Source organism: Eleutherodactylus coqui, chromosome 9 (genome assembly GCF_035609145.1).
Source record: "Eleutherodactylus coqui strain aEleCoq1 chromosome 9, aEleCoq1.hap1, whole genome shotgun sequence".
Classification (NCBI taxonomy): Eukaryota; Metazoa; Chordata; class Amphibia; order Anura; family Eleutherodactylidae; genus Eleutherodactylus; species Eleutherodactylus coqui.
The window spans coordinates 126,092,151-126,110,499 of NC_089845.1; the positions used below are offsets into that span (position 1 = coordinate 126,092,151).

Here is an 18,349-nt window from a genome sequence, read left to right on the forward strand (position 1 = left end):
TGCTCTAGATGAGACCGCACAGTGATTATATCATTCGCGATTAATAAAAGGCCATCCACATATGGAATGATCCTGATGTTTCTTTCCTGAAGGAACCCGATTGACTATCATCACTTTTCTAAAAAATTCTAGGGGCCGAGAAGACGCCGAACGTAAACAAACGAACTGAAAATGAGAAATGACACGCTTTACACGGACAGCAAATGATGTTGTACGTATAGGGATGTGAAAATATGCGTCCCTTAAGTCTATCGTGCACATAACGTGAGCGGGACCTATCAATGGGACTGTGGCGTCTCGTCTCCATCTTAAATATAAAATGATTCACATAAGTATTAAGTGATTTTAAGTTTAATATAACTCTAAAGGAGCCGTTTGATTTAGGGACTAAAAAGAACGGGGAATAACAACCCTGGCCCTGTTCTTGCACAGGTACAATAGCTTCGAAATTAAACTAAGGACACTCTCCTCTTGGAGTCAGGGAGACTGCATAGATGTTGCACAAAATTTTTTTGGAGGGCTTAGATGACAATTCTAATTTATAACCCGACAAGACTACCCTCAATACCCAGGGATTTTCGGTAATCCGATGCCAATTCCCCGAATACCGACGGAGTCTAGCCCCCACTGTTCACTCTCTATCTGGGATCAAGTCTGGAAGGAAAACCCGAGCTTTTACCTCTGCCCCCTTTCGGGTAAGACCACCTAACCGACTTTCCCTTGTTCCTCCCTCTTGGGTAATATACTTTTTCCAAAGGGTACCGATTTCTTCGGAAGATACTCTGTCGGGAAACCCATCTTTTTGTCCGCCGCCTTCTCCAGAATTTTAGCCATGATAGGGCCAAAGAGATACTTGCGCTGAAAGGGGATTGTGCACAATTTACTTTTTGACATCGGGTCCCCCGCCCATGACCTGATCCACAGAGCTCTCCTAGACCTGCACTTCATGCGGCTAGCCTGACAGATTCCGCTGATGTATCAGCTAAAAGAGCCGTAGCTTTTTTGATCAGTAGAAGACACTTGAGGATTTCTAATGAAGATGGGATTTTAACTGGTCAAGCCACAGATACAGAGATCTTGCCACAGATGTGGCGGCTATGTTGGCTTCAACAATGGTGGTTGCAGATTCCCACACCCCCTTTGAAGAAGCCCTCCACTTTCCGCTCCATCGGATCTTTAAGTTGGGAACTATCTTCACATGGAAGCGACGTTTTCTTCACCAATTTAGCCACCTGTATGTCTACCTTTGGAATCCTACGTCAAAGGGAAGCAGCCTCTGTTGAAAACGAAAGCCTCGCTCTAAATTCTTTCTGAATGGAGGAACCCCGTCTTGGCTTATGCCACTCATCTAGAATCATTTTTAACAGATTTTCATTAACCGGAAAACATTTTTTGCGTCTGGTTTCAAGACCACTGGACATTTCATCTTGTACAGATCTAGACGGTGGCACTTCCATAACGTCCATAGTGTTCCGTACCGCAGTAATTAGCTTGTGTAAATCTTGGTTTGAGAAGTAATGATTTTTCTTGTCATCGGGAGCCGGAGCCAAAAACTCTGATGAATCGTCCGATTCTTCTATCTCAGAGTTCAGGTGATGAGACCTCATATTCTCTAGTGCGGGCTCTTTTCCTGGATGGCCCCGGATGGGAGTCAAAGGACTGTTCCTTCAGAACCTGAACCTCCTCCCGGACCATCTCCCGGATTCCTTGTAAAAGGTTTCGTTGCTCGTCTTTCACAATCTTAGATGTACACTCCGAGCAAAAATCGGTCTCAACGTTATCCAATTTCTTGGAACATAACACACACCTCTTAATCCTTTTTTTAATCCTGTTTGGCTTTAAATGCTTCCTCCTAAAAAGGGAGAAGCAATTACCAATACCAGATAAAAATTTTCTAGCCATGCTGAAATCTTTGTCCGAGTGGACTACTTACAGCTAGCACAATCCCCTTCTCCCCATCTGCGCTATGTATGGCGCCTGCCGGGTGAAAATGGAGCCTGTGGAACATGGAGGAGCTGCAGGGATTCAAAACTGCCGCTTTATGCCGCCGACGCGGCGTCTGACATCATCACGTCCGACGCGGCGCCGCCACAACCCCAGAAGCGGGCTGCCACTAGATGCCAGGACTGAAGCGCAGTTAGTCACACCTGCCGTTTAGTCCCCGCCACTCGCTGGTGCCGTTCGTCGGATGGAGCCGCCACCAAACCGCCTCGACCTGGACGGTTTCCCAACGCCCCGGTGAGTAGCGCACTCCGGCCCGCAGCAGCTTCAATCCACAGCACGGAGAACTCTTTCCTGTGTCTAATTGGGACAGGAAGAACACTTGGTTCAGTCGGTGGGAGGTGACCTTTTAAAGAACTCTCCTCCTTCCTGTCCAAGGAAACACAGGTGGTGCAACCTCCATGTGTGCTGTCATGATGGATGCGATCGAAATATATATTCGCATAACACGATGCAAGTCAGCGGGGTTTAGTTGGTCCATATAATGTGGACTGAGAATACGCCCAAGCACAGGAGCCCAACTGTAAATTCAAGGGAGTTTTTTTTTTTTTGTACTGAAGAGTCAGTCTTGTTTTTTATGACAATTTCATTCGTTTTCGCATTTAGTTTTTTCTGCCTGATTGCCATCTTTTTTACATGCGTTATTCACAGAAGTATTAAAAATAGGATTCCCTATAGTCTGCGCGGCCGCTCGCTTCCATGTTTGTCAACAGCACAGGAGGACTTTCTGCTGCCAAACTGGAATTTTTAAGCACCCCAAAAAGATGTGACCGGGCAACAAATAAGAGTTTGCTGTTTTTTTAATTCTATTTACACACTCCAGCAGTCGGGAACAAATGTGCGGATTAAGGACTTTCTGGGACATCAATACTGATTGGTGGGAGCCCACAACCCAGGCTGATTAGCTAAGAGGCTACAAGCACTCCGGTAAGTGCGGACTCGGGGATAGGTCATCAACATTAGAGTTCTGGAAAAACCCTTTAAGTTGATTATTGGTCGATGTAAAAAGGGAGAGTTTTCTGGGGAAATACATCCAACTTCTCCTCAGGATAGGTTATTAATAGAGATGAGCGAACGTACTCGGATAAGCACTACTCGTCCGAGTAATGTGCTTTATCCGAGGATCTCGCCGCTCGTCCTGAAAGATTCGGGGCGCTCCGCTGCTGACAGGTGAGTCGCAGCGGGGAGCGGGGCAGAGCGGGCGGGAGAGAAGGAGAGAAAGATCTCCCCTCCGTTCCTCCCCGCTCTCCCCTGCAGCTCCCCGCTCCGCAGCGCGTCCCGAATCTTTCAGCACGAGTACAGCGGTACTCGGATAAGGCACATTACTCGGACGAGTAGTGCTTATCCGAGTACGTTCGCTCATCTCTAGTTATTAATAGTTGATTGGCTGAGATCCGCCGCTCGGTACCCTCGCTGATCAGGCGCCGCTCTCACTGCTGCAACACAGAGGTATGGAGTGCAAGCTGCTGCTCCGACGACTGCGGAATGGTTAGCGCTTGCAGACACGGCTCTCCTTACAATCAATGGGAGCTGCACCTGCAGTTTCAAGCACCGGCCACTACACAGGGGACAGAGCAGCAGCTTCCGCTCCGTACTCGTATGTTGCAGTGCCTCATCAGCCGATTGACCGGAGGCCCAAACAGCAGACCCCAGGCGATCAATAGCATTTTCCCAGAAAATCCCTTTAATAAGTTAAACGGACACAGCACCCCCACACCCCTGTACAAAACACAGACACAACATTCCTCCTTTATACAGGGTCAATTTAATAAACTATAACATTTTTTAGATTTACAGTGTTATTCAATAAAAAGAATGTGCCTTTTGTGTCTGTGATCCGAGGCCGCTCACCTTCCCGTATGGAAGGGGGTCATATTATACAGAAAACCATCTGGAGGGGGAGGGGGGCTGGGGGGGAAGTGATTTCACAAATACTGGTAATAAAATTACAAAATCAGACATGGTCACAGATTTAATATACACCGTAGGTTTTGCGTTTCAATTTCTAAAAATATTAATACTAATAATGCCGAGTTGATTTTCCTTCTGAACTTTTTGCACCTTGAATAAATAACAGCGGAGTTCAGATTTCACAAAATCTTCATTAAGTAGTAAATGACAAAAAAGGGGGCTGGGCAAAAAAACTGAAGCTTTGGTCCTTGGTAAAGTGGTATTTGCTGATCTAAGTGGGTTTTACATTAAAGGCTTTTTTTTTTTAATTAAAAGTCTGCAAACCTGCAAGAAATAGGGATGTGTCTACAGTAATGTCATGTGACTGTCTGTCCAATGGCAGCGGCTATGGACAAAATGCCACCTTAAAGGGGTTTTCCCACTTAAAAAAAAAAAAATGTAATAGCTGGACATGGCATAAAATAACGAGAGGCAATACTTAAAATCTTTTCATCCCCCCGAGAAACAGCTGAGGGGCTCTGGTTTCCATTATGTACAGCTGGCGGAAGTCAGGAGACTGCTGCAGCCGGAGTGCCGTAGAATTACAGCCCCAAACTACTGATATCATGATGCCCAAAATGTAAGCGCTGATGCTAGGAGAATGGGCGGTAACAGTGAGGTCGCTGATTGGCTGCAGAGGTCACCTGACTTCCGCTGGACATACTTACTGGGAGATGCTGAGTTACTTCTCGGGGGGCTGAAGAAGGCCTCGTTACTTTATGTCATTCCACACCAAATAGCGCCCCACTGGTGTGGATTTTGACCTTCCTACTGAACACGTACAATCTGCTGCAGATCTGCATCAAAACCTGCACCACATGCTGCAGATCCACATCTATGCCCACAGTTCAAAATATGCTGTGTGTGAACGTACCCCAAAATGTGAAAACCCCTTTAAACCTACACGGCACAGTAACATGACCATAGAGAAGAGGAAGGGTCATGCTCGAGCACGGGTCCAAAACAGAATTTCAAAGGGTCAGATATCACATTTTTTTACGCACCCCCATATAACTTACAGGTTCTAGGTCTTTTAAAGCACCCCGACAAGTCCCTGTAAACCATGGGGGGTTTCTTTGATCATTTCTTGCTCTTCTTGCCCCTAAAATCTACAACAGGCACGTTTTAGGAATGTACAAGAAATGCGGGATATTTGTCACAGGGCACAAGAGTGACAATGCCACAGACTCTACGCTGCTAAAACATAACCCACACAGCAGCAATAAATACGAACACCGACAGGGCAAGAGATTCATGGGTAAGCTGGGTGACATGCTCAGTGTCAGGCTGCCTGCTCGCTTGGTATGTACACGTGGTGAGCCGAGAACCGTGCCCGACCGTTCCACTCAGAGAGGATGCCATCCTGAAATATCAAATTCTTTGACGGCAAGGGTACTCCAATGTCCAACGAGCCCGACTGTACCAGCATACTCGATGTGCCACTCTCCAACATGTGTTCACCTGCAGAGTTACTTTCCTATAAGAGACAGGCAAGAGGATGAGCATAAAAAAATTGCATTCAATAAGAGTACTCCCCACCCTACCCCATTCAATAAGAGTACCCAACCCCACCCCATTCAATAAGACTACACCCCCCACCTCATTCATTAACTTTGAATCTCTCCACTTTTCCCACAAAGGGGTACTGATTAGAGACACTGCCTCATGGACGGGCTATATCTGTGCTACTACCATGGGACCAGTGCGGAGAGAATGAATCAAGGTGCATGTATACTAGAAAGTCACACCTACAATGCTACGACCAACAGCAATGTCAGAAGATGCAAAAGTATGTAAAACTTTGTGAATGTATGAAGCGAAGACCAGAAGGCGGCCCTGAAAACCTGGAGAGCAGAAGCGTTGTGGGACACTGCCTGGGATGCACCCACTGCGCACTTAAAGAGAGCCATGACTCGAATTGGCGGAGTCCTCTCTTAGCACAGTAGGCCTCTGTGATCACCGATCTGATCCAGCAGGTGATGGTGAACTTGGAGGCTGCCACACCGCAACCAGAAATGTCAGGATTGAGGAAAAAAAAGGAGTTTGGACGGTGGAAGGCTTATGTACGAGAAAGATATAGACCCTCAGTGTGCAGACAGATGTCAAGATTGTGCAGGCAATGTTCCGTAGGGTTTGAAGGCTCAGGACAGAAAAAGGGCACAACGATGTCCTCGAGGTGGAAGGATGAAACTACCTTGGAGAAAAAAAAATGGAACAGGGCGGAGGACCGCCTTATCCTGATGAAGTACCAGAAAGGGAGATGTGCATGATAGCATGACAAGCTACAAGACATGGAGGATCAAAGTAATGGCTACCAGGGAGGCGACCTTCTAAGTTAGCAGATGGAAGGAAATGTCACATTTGGGAGACAATTGTAGTGCTTCTCAGACCAATTAAAGGTCCCAGGGTGCTGATGGCAGATGGTAAGGAGGGGCAGCGTAGGCCACTCCCTGAAGAAATGCACACAGCACGGATTTGGAAGCCAAGAGGTGTTGGAAAAGGACCAACAGTGCAGAGACAACCTTTTAAGGAGTTGAGGCTCAGGCCCATATCCATGCCTGATTGGACAAAGGAGAAAATTCTTGGAACAGAAAACTGCATGGGGTGAAGATTATGCTACTCGCAGCATCTGAAGAAGGACTTTCACAGCCCAAGATACAGTAGATGCAAGAGGAAGGTGGTTTCCTGGCCCTAAGCATAGTCCGGACAACAGGGTCCACAAACCCTTGCGTTTTCAAGACCACAAATTGAACAGTCACGTGGTCAGAAGTAACATATGAAAATGTGGGTAAAAAGCTGGACGCTGCCCAGCATATCCTGTCTGAATGGCAGAGGCCAGGGCATATTGACCATTAGGGACACAAGATTGGCGTACCAAGCACAATGTGGCCAGGCTGGCACTATGAGAATCATTGGTACGCGCTCCATCTGGTCTTTCTTGAACAGCCATTGGATCAGAGGCGTTGATGGAAAGGCGTACAGGAAACAGAATTGGTTCCATGGGATCGCTAAGGCATCCACCACAAATAGTTGAGGATTGCGAGTCCGTGACACAAAGAGCAGGAGCCAACTGTTGAGCCTGAATGATTCAGCACAACAACAACTGATAGGACCTTTGTGAACACTCAAGAAGCTGCTGCAAGGTCAAATGGCAAAGCAACGAATTGGAAATGATACGACTGGACTACAAACTGAAGAAAGCGCTTGTGGAACTGTCGAATTGGGATGTGAAGACAAGCGTTTTTGTTGTCCATCGACCATACACATTCATCTTGATCCATAGAAGAAAATCACTGCTCTGATCAATTCCTTACAAAAATGATACTTTGACAAAGCGATTCAGGAGCTTCAGATTTAGGACTGGGGGAACCAACCTGTCCTTTTTTGGAACGAACAGACTGGAGTAAAAACCGGTAAAATGTTTGCAAGAAGGAATGGAGACTAAGATGCCTTGGTCAAGTACATCTTGAATGGCTTGAAGGTACAGGAAAAGTCTGGCTGGATCGGACAGTGGGGAAGAGGCAAAACACACACTCTGGGGGAGAAGAACGAAAATTTATTGTCTACCCCAAAGAGATGACTCGCACCCGGGAGTCTTGGATGTGAATGAACCACACAGTCCCTAAAGAGCAGGATGTCCGGGTTATGTAGCCACCTTTCATGCCAAGGGGGACTTCGCCAAACAGGGCTTGGTTGCTCATGAGCCGGCATGCCAGGAAGGGTGCAGCTTGGAAGTTGGGAGTTTTCAGCAGAGACACAACTCTGAAGGTTGTAGACTGGTGCAACTAAAGGATCAAAAATTAAGCTTCTTAGCACCGTACTGACAAGTGGACCTGTATTGTGGAAGATGAGAACTTTTCCTGCCTATCACTTCAGAAATAACTGTCTAGGTGGCTACCGAAGAGGCGAGCTTCGGTAAGAGACTGGTTAGAGACTTTTTGGAGATGAAGTCTGCGGACCAATACTTAAAGGGGTTGTCCCGCGGCAGCAAGTGGGTCTATACACTTCTGTATGGCCATAATAATGCACTTTGTAATGTACATCGTGCATTAATTATGAGCCATACAGAAGTTATAAAAAGTTTTATACTTACCTGCTCCGTTGCTAGCGTCCCCGTTCCCATGGAGCCGACTAATTTTCGCCCTCCGATGGCCAAATTAGCCGCGCTTGCGCAGTCCGGGTCTTCTGCAGTCTTCTATGGGGCCGCTCGTGTAGAATGCCGGCTCCGTGTAGCTCCGCCCCGTTACGTGCCGATTCCAGCCAATCAGGAGGCTGGAATCGGCAATGGACCGCACAGAAGCCCTGCGGTCCACGGAGACAGAGGATCCCGGCGGCCATCTTCAGCAGGTAAGTATGAAGACGCCGGGCCGCCGGGATTCAGGTAAGCGCTGTGCGGGTTGTTTTTTTAACCCCTGCATCGGGGTTGTCTCGCGCCGAACGGGGGGGGGGGGGGGGGGGGGGGGTGTTAAAAAAAAAAAACCCGTTTCGGCGCGGGACAACCCCTTTAAGCCACAAAGTGCGTCGAACTGTCATGAAAAGCACAGAGGAAAGTTGTTTCACCCATTTGGATGTGGCCCTAGTGACCCAGGCTGAGGTGAAAAGGAAGCGAAGGGCAACCTGGGTCACCTCAAAAAATGACTTTGTAAACGAGTCCTGCTGTTTATCATGCTAGTCCTCAAAAGAGGACATGTCTGCTAGGGGCAGGGTAGTGTGTTAGAATAGGAGAGACACTGGAGCATCCACTGATGGTGAGGAAGACCACTTCTTAATTGATTCCTCAGGGAACAGGTACATTATGTCTAGATGCTTAAGCTTGAGGAAACGTTTATCCGGAGCTGATCACTCTTTGGTGGGGAAGTCCAAGGAATCTGAGCTAAAGGATTTCACTGGTTGGTCACAGAAAACTTAGGGCATCTCTGTGCTACCGTGCCTTCGGGAGGTAGGAAAGCAGCAGGGAAGTTAGTTGCAACCCTGACATCCCTCCTCAATGGGGTAGTACGGGGATTCTGTCACCCATTGAACCCGAAAAGTCCAAGGAACTCTGCCTTGGACACTAAACTAAAAATGATTTAGCCGAGTGGCTTCAGGAGGGATATACTAGTAGGAGTCAACTATTCCTTTGCTTAGTGTCCACCTCTTGGTAGCAGGAACTATACCCAAGGTCTTCGCTGTGTCCCCCGATGACACAGCCAAGAAAGTTCAGTTACTACTTCAGGGTATGTCAGCACAAGCCATCTAGAGGTGTTCTAAATACCTCGTATACCGCCTCTGATCTCTATCTCCCCCCCCCCCCCCCCCTCTTCTGGATACTCTGCTTCCCCTCGAATAGCTTCTTGCTCTACTGCGTACAACCTCCTCCCCAACCTTACTGCCATCTCTAACAGCCTTACATGAGATAACTATCATCCAAATAGTCACACGGCAAATGTAACACATACATGCATACATACAACATAGTTCGTAAGGCCGAATGAAGACAATGTCCATCTAGTCCAGCCTGTTTATCCTCCTGTGTTGTTGTTGATCCAGAGGAAGGCAAAAAACCCCAAGAGCAGAAGCCAATTAGCCCTTTTGGGGAATTGGCTTCTGCTAGCGACAATTGTTGTAAACACGGCCACCAACTGGGTGTTCATTTCAGCTGATCTCCAAATAGTTGCTGGTTGATTAATTATATCATCAGCTGTAACAGATAATCATTGTCTTTCAACAACTAGCCTACACCTTTGCAGGGAGGTGCGCGCTCGTTCGGCACCTTCCACCGAATGCAGCATGGCCCATTTTATTTTGGACATTGTCCTTCCATTTAACACTCATTGGTTCCTGAAAACAAATATATCTGTGCAAGTAATCCTCAACGGCACGTTCCTTGATGCTGCGGTCTTTGGCTGGTTTTGGTTCAGCGAGAGACTACAGCAGTGAGCATATTAATACATGTTCACTGGACTCAGCAACCAATAAGTGTGCATTGGGAAGGAGTCAAAATCTCAAACACACACCCGCCAATAAACCTCATGTCCTCTAATGGGTCAACAGGAGATTTCGGCCTGTGTAAGGCTTTATTCAAACGGGTGAGTGATTTTGGTCAGTGGAAAACAGACTGACTTCACTGTATAATATGGGGAAGAGGGGGGTTGGAATTCATCTAAACTCCCTCCTCCCAGTGAAGTAAGTTCTCTCTTATATATCCTCATCTAAGTAGCGCAAGGATCTTTTAATTTCTATTGATTTCACAGTATGCGAATTTTGTATCAGTTTTTGCGTTTCTTCTGCATGAGTTCGATCTGTATTCCATGCGCCCAATTGATGCAATTTAAAACTCCCACTGAAGTCAATGGGTGTGTGAAAAAAACCCAAAACAAACCACGCGCATACACCTGAGTGCATTCCGTTTAACGCACCCATTGACTTGAATGGGCAGTTTTAGTTTGAGATTAGAGAAGGAAAGGCGCACAGAGCTGCCAGGATGCGCTAAACCCATGAAGAGGCGTGAGCGCACCATGCGCGGGGAAAATCAGACTAAGCATAGCATCACAAATGTCAGGCTTAGTATATTTCGCTCACTGACTTTAAGGCTGCCTGTCCACGGGTGTTGCAATAACCCGTGGCGGATCGCCGCCGCCCGGGAGCAGGAGCCGGCAGACAGATCTCCGCGATGAGCCTATCTGACAGATAGGCTCACTGTGGAGAATCGCAATGATTCTCCGCTTGTGGACAGGGGGGCTGCGCTTTCCATTGCAATGCTATGGAAAGCTTTCACTGTGTTCCCCGCAGCCGAATTATTACTGTGGGGAACGCAATGCAAAAACGCCCATGACAGGCAGCCTTAGGGGTCTGAGTTCTGCCAGTTTCAAACTTAGACAAAACTTGAATGTTAAAAATGGTCTGTGTGAATATGCCCTAAATATTCCCAATAACTGGTTCAGCGGTTGCGACCTTGAACATGTGAGCAACAATCGCTCCAAGTCACAGCGCGCAGGAACAATCCTTCATACACTTGGTAACCATTTCCAGCGACTCTTCATATGACCGCTGTCCAGCCACCCTACAGCTATTTACACACAAATGCTTTTTTTACATCTGCTTTTCGAACCGATTTTTAGGTCCGAAATAGAACCCAATTGGGTAAGTGTGTGTATTCCCAATAGTGAACAGTCAGAGGAAAACAACTGCAGCACATCCTTCTCTTGTCCAATGTTTGAACGTGAATAGTACATAGAATTGCGCGGTGTCCAGCATAGCGGACAGCGCACGAACGGGCTGCTTCTTGGGCGATATTTCTAAATCGTCCGTGTAGTCTCCGACAGAGAAGGGAGTGGGGAACGCAGACAGCCAGGAGTCTTTACAAACACTGGATGGGGGTCTAAGAGCTCTGACACCAGCAGAGGTCTGGAGTGAACAACCCCTGAAGTAGGTCCAGAAATCCTTGGAGGGACATCACCTCTATAGAGTGTAGCAGCTGCTGTGTTCTAGTTATAACTCGAGGGTCTTAGCACTGGGACCCCCACTGATCACGTCTCTAAGATATGGAATCAGCCACCAACATCATGGCTTCAGGGCATTGTTGGGGGGCTCCTAAGGATGTAATCTTACATGTTCATATATAAATGTATTTACACAAATATTACCTGGAATGACTGAACAAAGCTGAGAACCTGGAGGGAAAGCTTCCGGCTGGAGTGAAGGAGATGCTGCAGGCTGCAGGTGAGTGAGAAGAGAGAGGTGGTTAATGGGGACCGCCCTTCCCAGATTAGGCCTAGTCTACAACACATATATAGTGGGTACATATCACACAGACTAGCTCCCCAATATGCAGTTATTCACACACCCACACGTCTATATGGCCAGATACTGACAAATGACAATTATATTTTCCCCATAGACATGCACGTTTTAGTAAATATTTGCATTTAAATCGCAATTCTAGAGCAACTTTCCTTACAATTCTGCCTTGTACGGTTCCTCTGTTATTCCTCCTGGAAAGGTATGATTAAACTGACAACTAGGTGTTAATAAGGGGCGTGTTCCTAGACAGTCTAATGGCTCCCTTACGCAGGACGATTATCGGTCAGATTCAGGCGCTCCTGCGGGATTCTAGATGATAATGGTCCTGTGTAAGCATGCAGCGACTGAGCGAGAATTGTTCAGTAACTGCATGCAGAAAACGGAACAATGCGCCATTCAGGGTAACAGCAGTTGTTACCTTTTGAACGACTATTTGCTTACTGTAAATGGAAATGGGGGGAGGGGGGGTGAAGCTTCTCGGCCCGCTCTGCTTTCATGCCGGCAGCGCTGCGAGCGATGCCGACAATACAAACTCCTATATAACAGCCCAGGAGCAAACGTCTGTAGAGATACACCGCATTGACAAAGAAAATGTCCAGTTGTCAATTCATTCATAGATTCCAGGAGGAATAACAGAGGAACAATACATTGCAGCGTTCTGTGTATAAAAAGGGGGAGGAAAAAAAAAAAAGGTACTCCAGATTTGTCATTTCATGAAGTATATCCTAAACTGGACATGCCAGGAGAGCCGCTGTGTCCCCTTTATTGCATCACAAAGAACAGCATGCAGGTCCTCTTCAACTTTTACCAAGACATCTTAAAAGGAAAGTGATCGATATACAGACCCCCTTTAAGAAAGCATCTATTAGAGATATTCTTTCTGCCCCCCCCCCCGTCCGCAGCATCAAGGCTATTATGTGGATGTCATTCAATGTTCCTATAACGCTCCCATTGCGCCAATTGTGTATATGTGTACAGTGATACGGATGGCAAATGCCAAATCAGCACTATCATACAGAATGGAGACATGTTACAGGGCAGTGGTTGCGCTCGCTGGTGATTACCTCTCTTTCCCACATAGTCCATGCAGAGCGATTTTTTTGCACACAGTCTGGTTGAGTTCAGAGCTGAACAGCGGGATTCCGTAGCAAAGTTCCAGGGGCACCCAGTCCTTCTCCACCGCCGGCACTGCAAGAGGCACGCAGGACAAGAGATTACTGCAACCTGCTCTATATCAGGGTGTGACGTCTGATTACATACAGCTACCGAAACGAAAGACGACAACATCTGCAGCAGCAAATACATGGATGTGGTGGGGAGGGGATACAAGAGTACACTACTAAGGCGTCTTCCATGAAGTCTTTGTGCCATAACACCCCCATAAACTTTCCATAAATCCGGAATAAGCAGCGCTTCATAATTAAAGGGCTTAAAGAAAGTTTAATCATAAACTTCTAAACTTTCTAGGAAACAAAGTATATATTGTAAAAGCATCTTAAGAGGTTGTCTGACAAATAGAACTTATCACCTATATACAGGTGGGCGGTCTGACAGCAGAGACCCTAGAACAGGGGTCCTAAAGGTCCTCAAATGAATGCAGCGGAGGTCGCACATAAGTATTACTAGTCCATTAATTTCAATAGGACTGCCAGCACTTGAACTTCATCTCCAGTAGTCCCACTGAAATAAATGGAGCAATATGCATGCGTGACCACCACTCTCATACATTTGGGGACATTCAAGACCCCATTACTGTGATTGGTGGGTTCACAGCGGTCGGAACCCAATGATTAGCTAGTTATCCCTCATCATGTGGATAGGGTATAACTATTTAGTGGGACAACCCCTTTAACTATGTCTATGCAGGACATTTGGAGCTCTGAATCAGCAAAATATAGCTTTGAAAATATATTGAAAGGGTTAACCGGCCCCCAAAAGAAATTATTAATACCTGCCAGACCGATGGAAAAACATAGAAAAAAAAACAAAAAAAAAAACAGGCTCTCTCCTTCACCTGACCCCCTGCTGCTCCCGTGCTCACTTTCAACTGCAATAGCAATGCCATCCCAGCAATGGAACAACCCTGACTCACACCTCAAACGCGCTTCATCCGGCGGTGCTCTAGAAGTGCCGAACGGCTGTGGAGGAAGTCGCAAACATCTGCAGACTTTCTCCACTACAAATTCATGCTCAAAACCTACAACTTCGCCCTCCACCACGCCAAACAAGTCTACTTTACCTCTCTCGTCTCCTCATTATCGCACAACCCTAAACAGCTCTTTGATACTTTTCACTCCCTTCTCAGCCCTAAACCGCAGCCCCCGGTGACGGATCTCAGTGCTGTTGAACTGGCTGCCTATTTCAAAAAGAAAATTCATGACATCCGTCAAGAAATAACCTCCCAATCCCAGACTAGCCCTGACCTTAGTCTTGTCAGCACTGCAGCTAGCTCCTGCTCACTGTCTGTACTCAGACCAGCAACAGAGGAAGAAGTCTCCAAACTGCTCTACTCTGCTCGCCCCACCACCTGCGCTAGCGACCCTCTCCCCTCACACCTCCTCCGATCCCTCTCCCCAGTGGTCATCTCGCATCTCACCACTATATTCAACCTCTCTCTGGCCTCTGGCATCTTTCCCTCTTCTTTCAAACATGCCATCATATCCCCATTGCTAAAGAAGCCGACTCTTGACGCAACTGACGTTGCCAATTACCGACCCATCTCAAACCTCCCCTTCATCTCCAAATTACTAGAACGGCTGGTTTACTCCCGCCTTGTAAGCTATCTATCAGAGAACTCTCTCCTCGACCCCCTACAGTCTGGCTTCCGACCCCAACACTCCACAGAAACTGCCCTTACAAGGGTATCAAACGACCTACTGTCAGCCAAATCAAGGGGTGACTACTCCCTACTGATCCTCCTCGATCTCTCTGCAGCATTTGACACAGTTGACCACAAACTCCTCCTCAGTATGCTTCGCTCCATCGGCCTAAAGGACACTGCTCTCTCCTGGTTCTCCTCCTACCTATCTGACCGCTTTTTCAGTGTCTCCTTTGCTGGCTCTACCTCTCCTTCTCTTCCCCTTGCTGTTGGGGTCCCCCAAGGCTCGGTCCTTGGCCCCCTCCTTTTCTCTATCTACACAGCCCCTGTTGGACAAACCATCAGGAGCTTTGGCCTCCATTACCACCTCTATGCTGATGACACCCAGTTATACACATCTTCCCGTGACATCTCTGCACCTTTCCTCCAAAACATCACCAACTGTCTGTCCGCTGTCTCTAACACCATGTCCTCTCTCTACCTAAAACTAAACCTCTCTAAAACTGACTTACTGGTGTTTCCTCCTTCCACCAACCGACCTCCTCCTGACATCTCCATCTCAGTGTGTGGCGTCACCATAACTCCTAGACAACATGCCCGCTGCCTTGGGGTCATATTCGACTCAGATCTCTCATTTACTCCCTACATCCAGTCAGTGGCCCGAACATGTCGGCTGCACCTAAAGAACATCTCAAGAATCCGCTCCTTTCTCACCATAGACACGCTGAAAACGCTTGTTGTTGCCCTCATCCACTCACGGCTCGACTATTGCAACTCCTTGCTGATCGGCCTCCCCTGCACCAGACTCTACCCTCTACAATCCATCCTGAATGCGGCAGCCAGGCTCATATTACTGTCCAGCCGCTACTCAGATGCCTCTGCCCTGTGCCAGTCACTGCACTGGCTGCCAGTTAAATACAGAATTCAATTTAAACTTATTACCTTCATCCACAAAGCCCTCCACAGTGCAGCGCCCCCCTATATCGCCTCCCTCATCTCAATCCATCACCCAGCCCGGGCTCTCCGCTCGGCAAACGAAACTAGACTGCACACCCCTCTAATTCGAACTTCTCACTCCCGCCTCCAAGACTTCTCCAGAGCAGCACCGGTCCTCTGGAACGCACTACCAAAGAACATCCGGGCAATCAAGGACTCGAAAAACTTCAGGCGTGCTCTAAAGACGCACCTCTTCAGGGATGCATACCGCATTCCCTAAACAAACCCCTCTGTACTCCACCTGATAACATGCTCCCTGACCTACTGACTGCAATCCCTGCTAGCCATCATAAACCGCCCCTGCAGTCATATTGATCCTGCCGTCGCATAGCTAAATGTCTGACTGTTGTCTGTATATAGCATCCCTCACTCTCCAGCACGCGATACTGTGCACACCTCCAGCCATTTTACCTTCTGTATCACCCCATTACTTGTAGTATGTAAGCTCGTTGGAGCAGGACCCTCACCCCTATTGTTTCCATCAGCCGATTACGATTGTAACCGTGGTTCTGTAATTTTTTGTACTTTTGTCTTTCTGTATTTCCCCTGTCTATGTAAGCGCTGCGGAATATGTTGGCGCTATACAAATAAAGATTATTATTATTATGTGACTACTCCAACTAAAATCACCAGCCAAAGTGAGCTGGGTGAGTGGCTGCAGCGATCACATGCCCTCTCCAACTACATCACCAACCAAAGTGAGCTGGGTGAGTGGCTGCAGCGGTCACATGTCCTCTCCAACTAAATCACCAACCAAAGTGAGCTGGGTGAGTGGCTGCAGCGGTCACATGTCCTCTCCAACTAAATCACCAGCCAAAGTGAGCTGGATAAGTGGCTGCAGTGATCACATGTCCTCTCCAACTAAAATCACCAGCCAAAGTGAGCTGGGTGAGTGGCTGCAGCGATCACATGTCCTTGCTGGAGTAAGCAGCACTTCATAATTAAAGGGCTTCATCAGTCTTATAGAAAGTTCAATCATAAACTTTCTATGAAACACAAAGTATATATTTTAATCCGTTGCGGCCAAGCCGCGCTGAAATTGACCTGCCGCGCGAAAATCAAAGACGCAGCATGTCAATTCTTACCCAGTTTCCGCGGCAGCCTCTCTCCTCTCTATGGGGAGAGATGGCCGCAGCGGAATGCAGGTGGTGCAGCTGCTCCAAAACCTGCAGCTTTGCATTTCTCACACAGAAATCTTGCGGTATTTCCATGCGGTCATTCTGCGAGATTTCAGTCTTGTGTATCCCAGCCTAAAGATCCTCGAATGAATGCAGCAGAGGTGGCACATGAGCATTACCAACAGTAAAGAGCAGCAGGGAACCAAGCACCCAGTGCATGGGAGCAGCGGCAGAGTCGGTGGGGAAGTTTGGCTTTATTTTGATGTTTTTTCTAACCCTGAGCAGGTTAAAAACATTTTCTGGATAATCCCTTTAAGAGATGAATCCGTACATAATTTTATAGCTATTTAGGGAGGATAATAGACAACGCTGTACATGGGTGGCTACAATATTTGGCAATCTAGTTGCGTCTGACTGGACGTGATATTGAGGACTGTACCTTCACTGGCTTTTTGTCCCAGTTCCACTGCAAATTCTTCAACAACGAGCTCAAAGGACTCTGTGCTGCCATTGACTTCAGAGCCCAACGCTAAGCAAGACTCATCTGTAAGAGCAATGACCTGCATCATTAATACTTCATCATCACCATGAGAGAGATATAGGATATGTAACTGAACTAAACAGAATGGCTCTCGCACTGTTATTATTCAGTCCTAACTGAATATCTGTTTCTGGGAAAGCTGGGTGATCACTAATGTAGCCAATTTTTCAGCTCCCACAGGGGTTGTTACCCTACTTTCCCAGATGCAGAATGGCAAATCTAAACACTTATGCAGTGGAAAATATTCTCCACTTCCGGATCACTTCGGTATTAAAGGGTTTTTTGGGACTTTACTATTGATGACCTATCCTTATGTAGGTTTGAAAGGGGTTTGTCGCTCGGGATCCCCGCTGATCAAGCCGTTTGCTGAGCCACTGTCAGTGTGGGCAGAAACAGAATCAAGACCACCCATTGACTTTAATGCAATACTAACCTACTGCAATATTGACAGAGCTGTCTGCTTCCGGTTCTGTCCGCAGTGACAGCAAGAACAGGCAAACAACTGGCCGGTGGGAATCCCGAATAGCAGAACCTCACCCATAAACTATTGGCCTACCCTGGAGGACAGGCCATCAAAGTCCTGGAAATCCCCTTTAACTAGACATGACATTCAGTGGGACATACGGAGCGACAGCCCTTTTGACAACAGTAAGGGTTTATTCATATGGGTGACTGCAATTGTGTTCTCAGAAAAATGCCCCGTTTTCAATACATGTACAGTATTTGCTGAGGGTTTTTTCAGCTTTCCCCAAGCAGATGGTGGTGGAGCGAAGGATCACAGACATTGAATTTCACACGGATTATGTCCCTAAAAAAATGACTGCTTAGCTGAGCTGAATATTCATGGGGGATGAACAAGCCTTCGTTGGACAGTTGGTGAAGGTATGTGGGCACCTTTGCACAGAGAGAATACAGCAAGCACCCCGTCCTCCCCTTCAGGATAGATGCCCCTTACCTCTTCCATCGGAGGTGTCACTGAGTCTCCTCTGGCTGACGTGGTGACTGGAGGGGTTCAGCATGGTGATGTACCCACAGAAGTGCTCCAAATCCATCCTCTCCCTTAAGACTTCTAAAGCTTTGTGGATGCCCATATTGTGGTTGGAGAACTCTGGAGACGAATCAGAGAACACAATTCCCTTTAGT

General features: G+C 47.3%; 1 protein-coding gene across 2 annotated transcripts in view; it reads right to left on the reverse strand.

Moving 5' to 3' along the window:
* Positions 1-3,743: 3,743 nt before the first annotated feature.
* Positions 3,744-18,349, reverse strand: part of FAM91A1 (family with sequence similarity 91 member A1) — a 55,513-nt gene continuing 40,907 nt past the window's right edge. For both annotated transcript variants that reach the window (XM_066578473.1, XM_066578472.1), the window contains exons 20-24: positions 18,162-18,314; positions 17,105-17,209; positions 12,798-12,921; positions 11,577-11,646; positions 3,744-5,428 (exon numbers count right to left, since the gene is read on the reverse strand). In XM_066578473.1, coding sequence (XP_066434570.1) covers positions 5,234-5,428; positions 11,577-11,646; positions 12,798-12,921; positions 17,105-17,209; positions 18,162-18,314 — 647 coding nt within the window. In that variant the 3' untranslated portion in view covers positions 3,744-5,233. The remainder of the gene's footprint in view (positions 5,429-11,576; positions 11,647-12,797; positions 12,922-17,104; positions 17,210-18,161; positions 18,315-18,349) is intronic.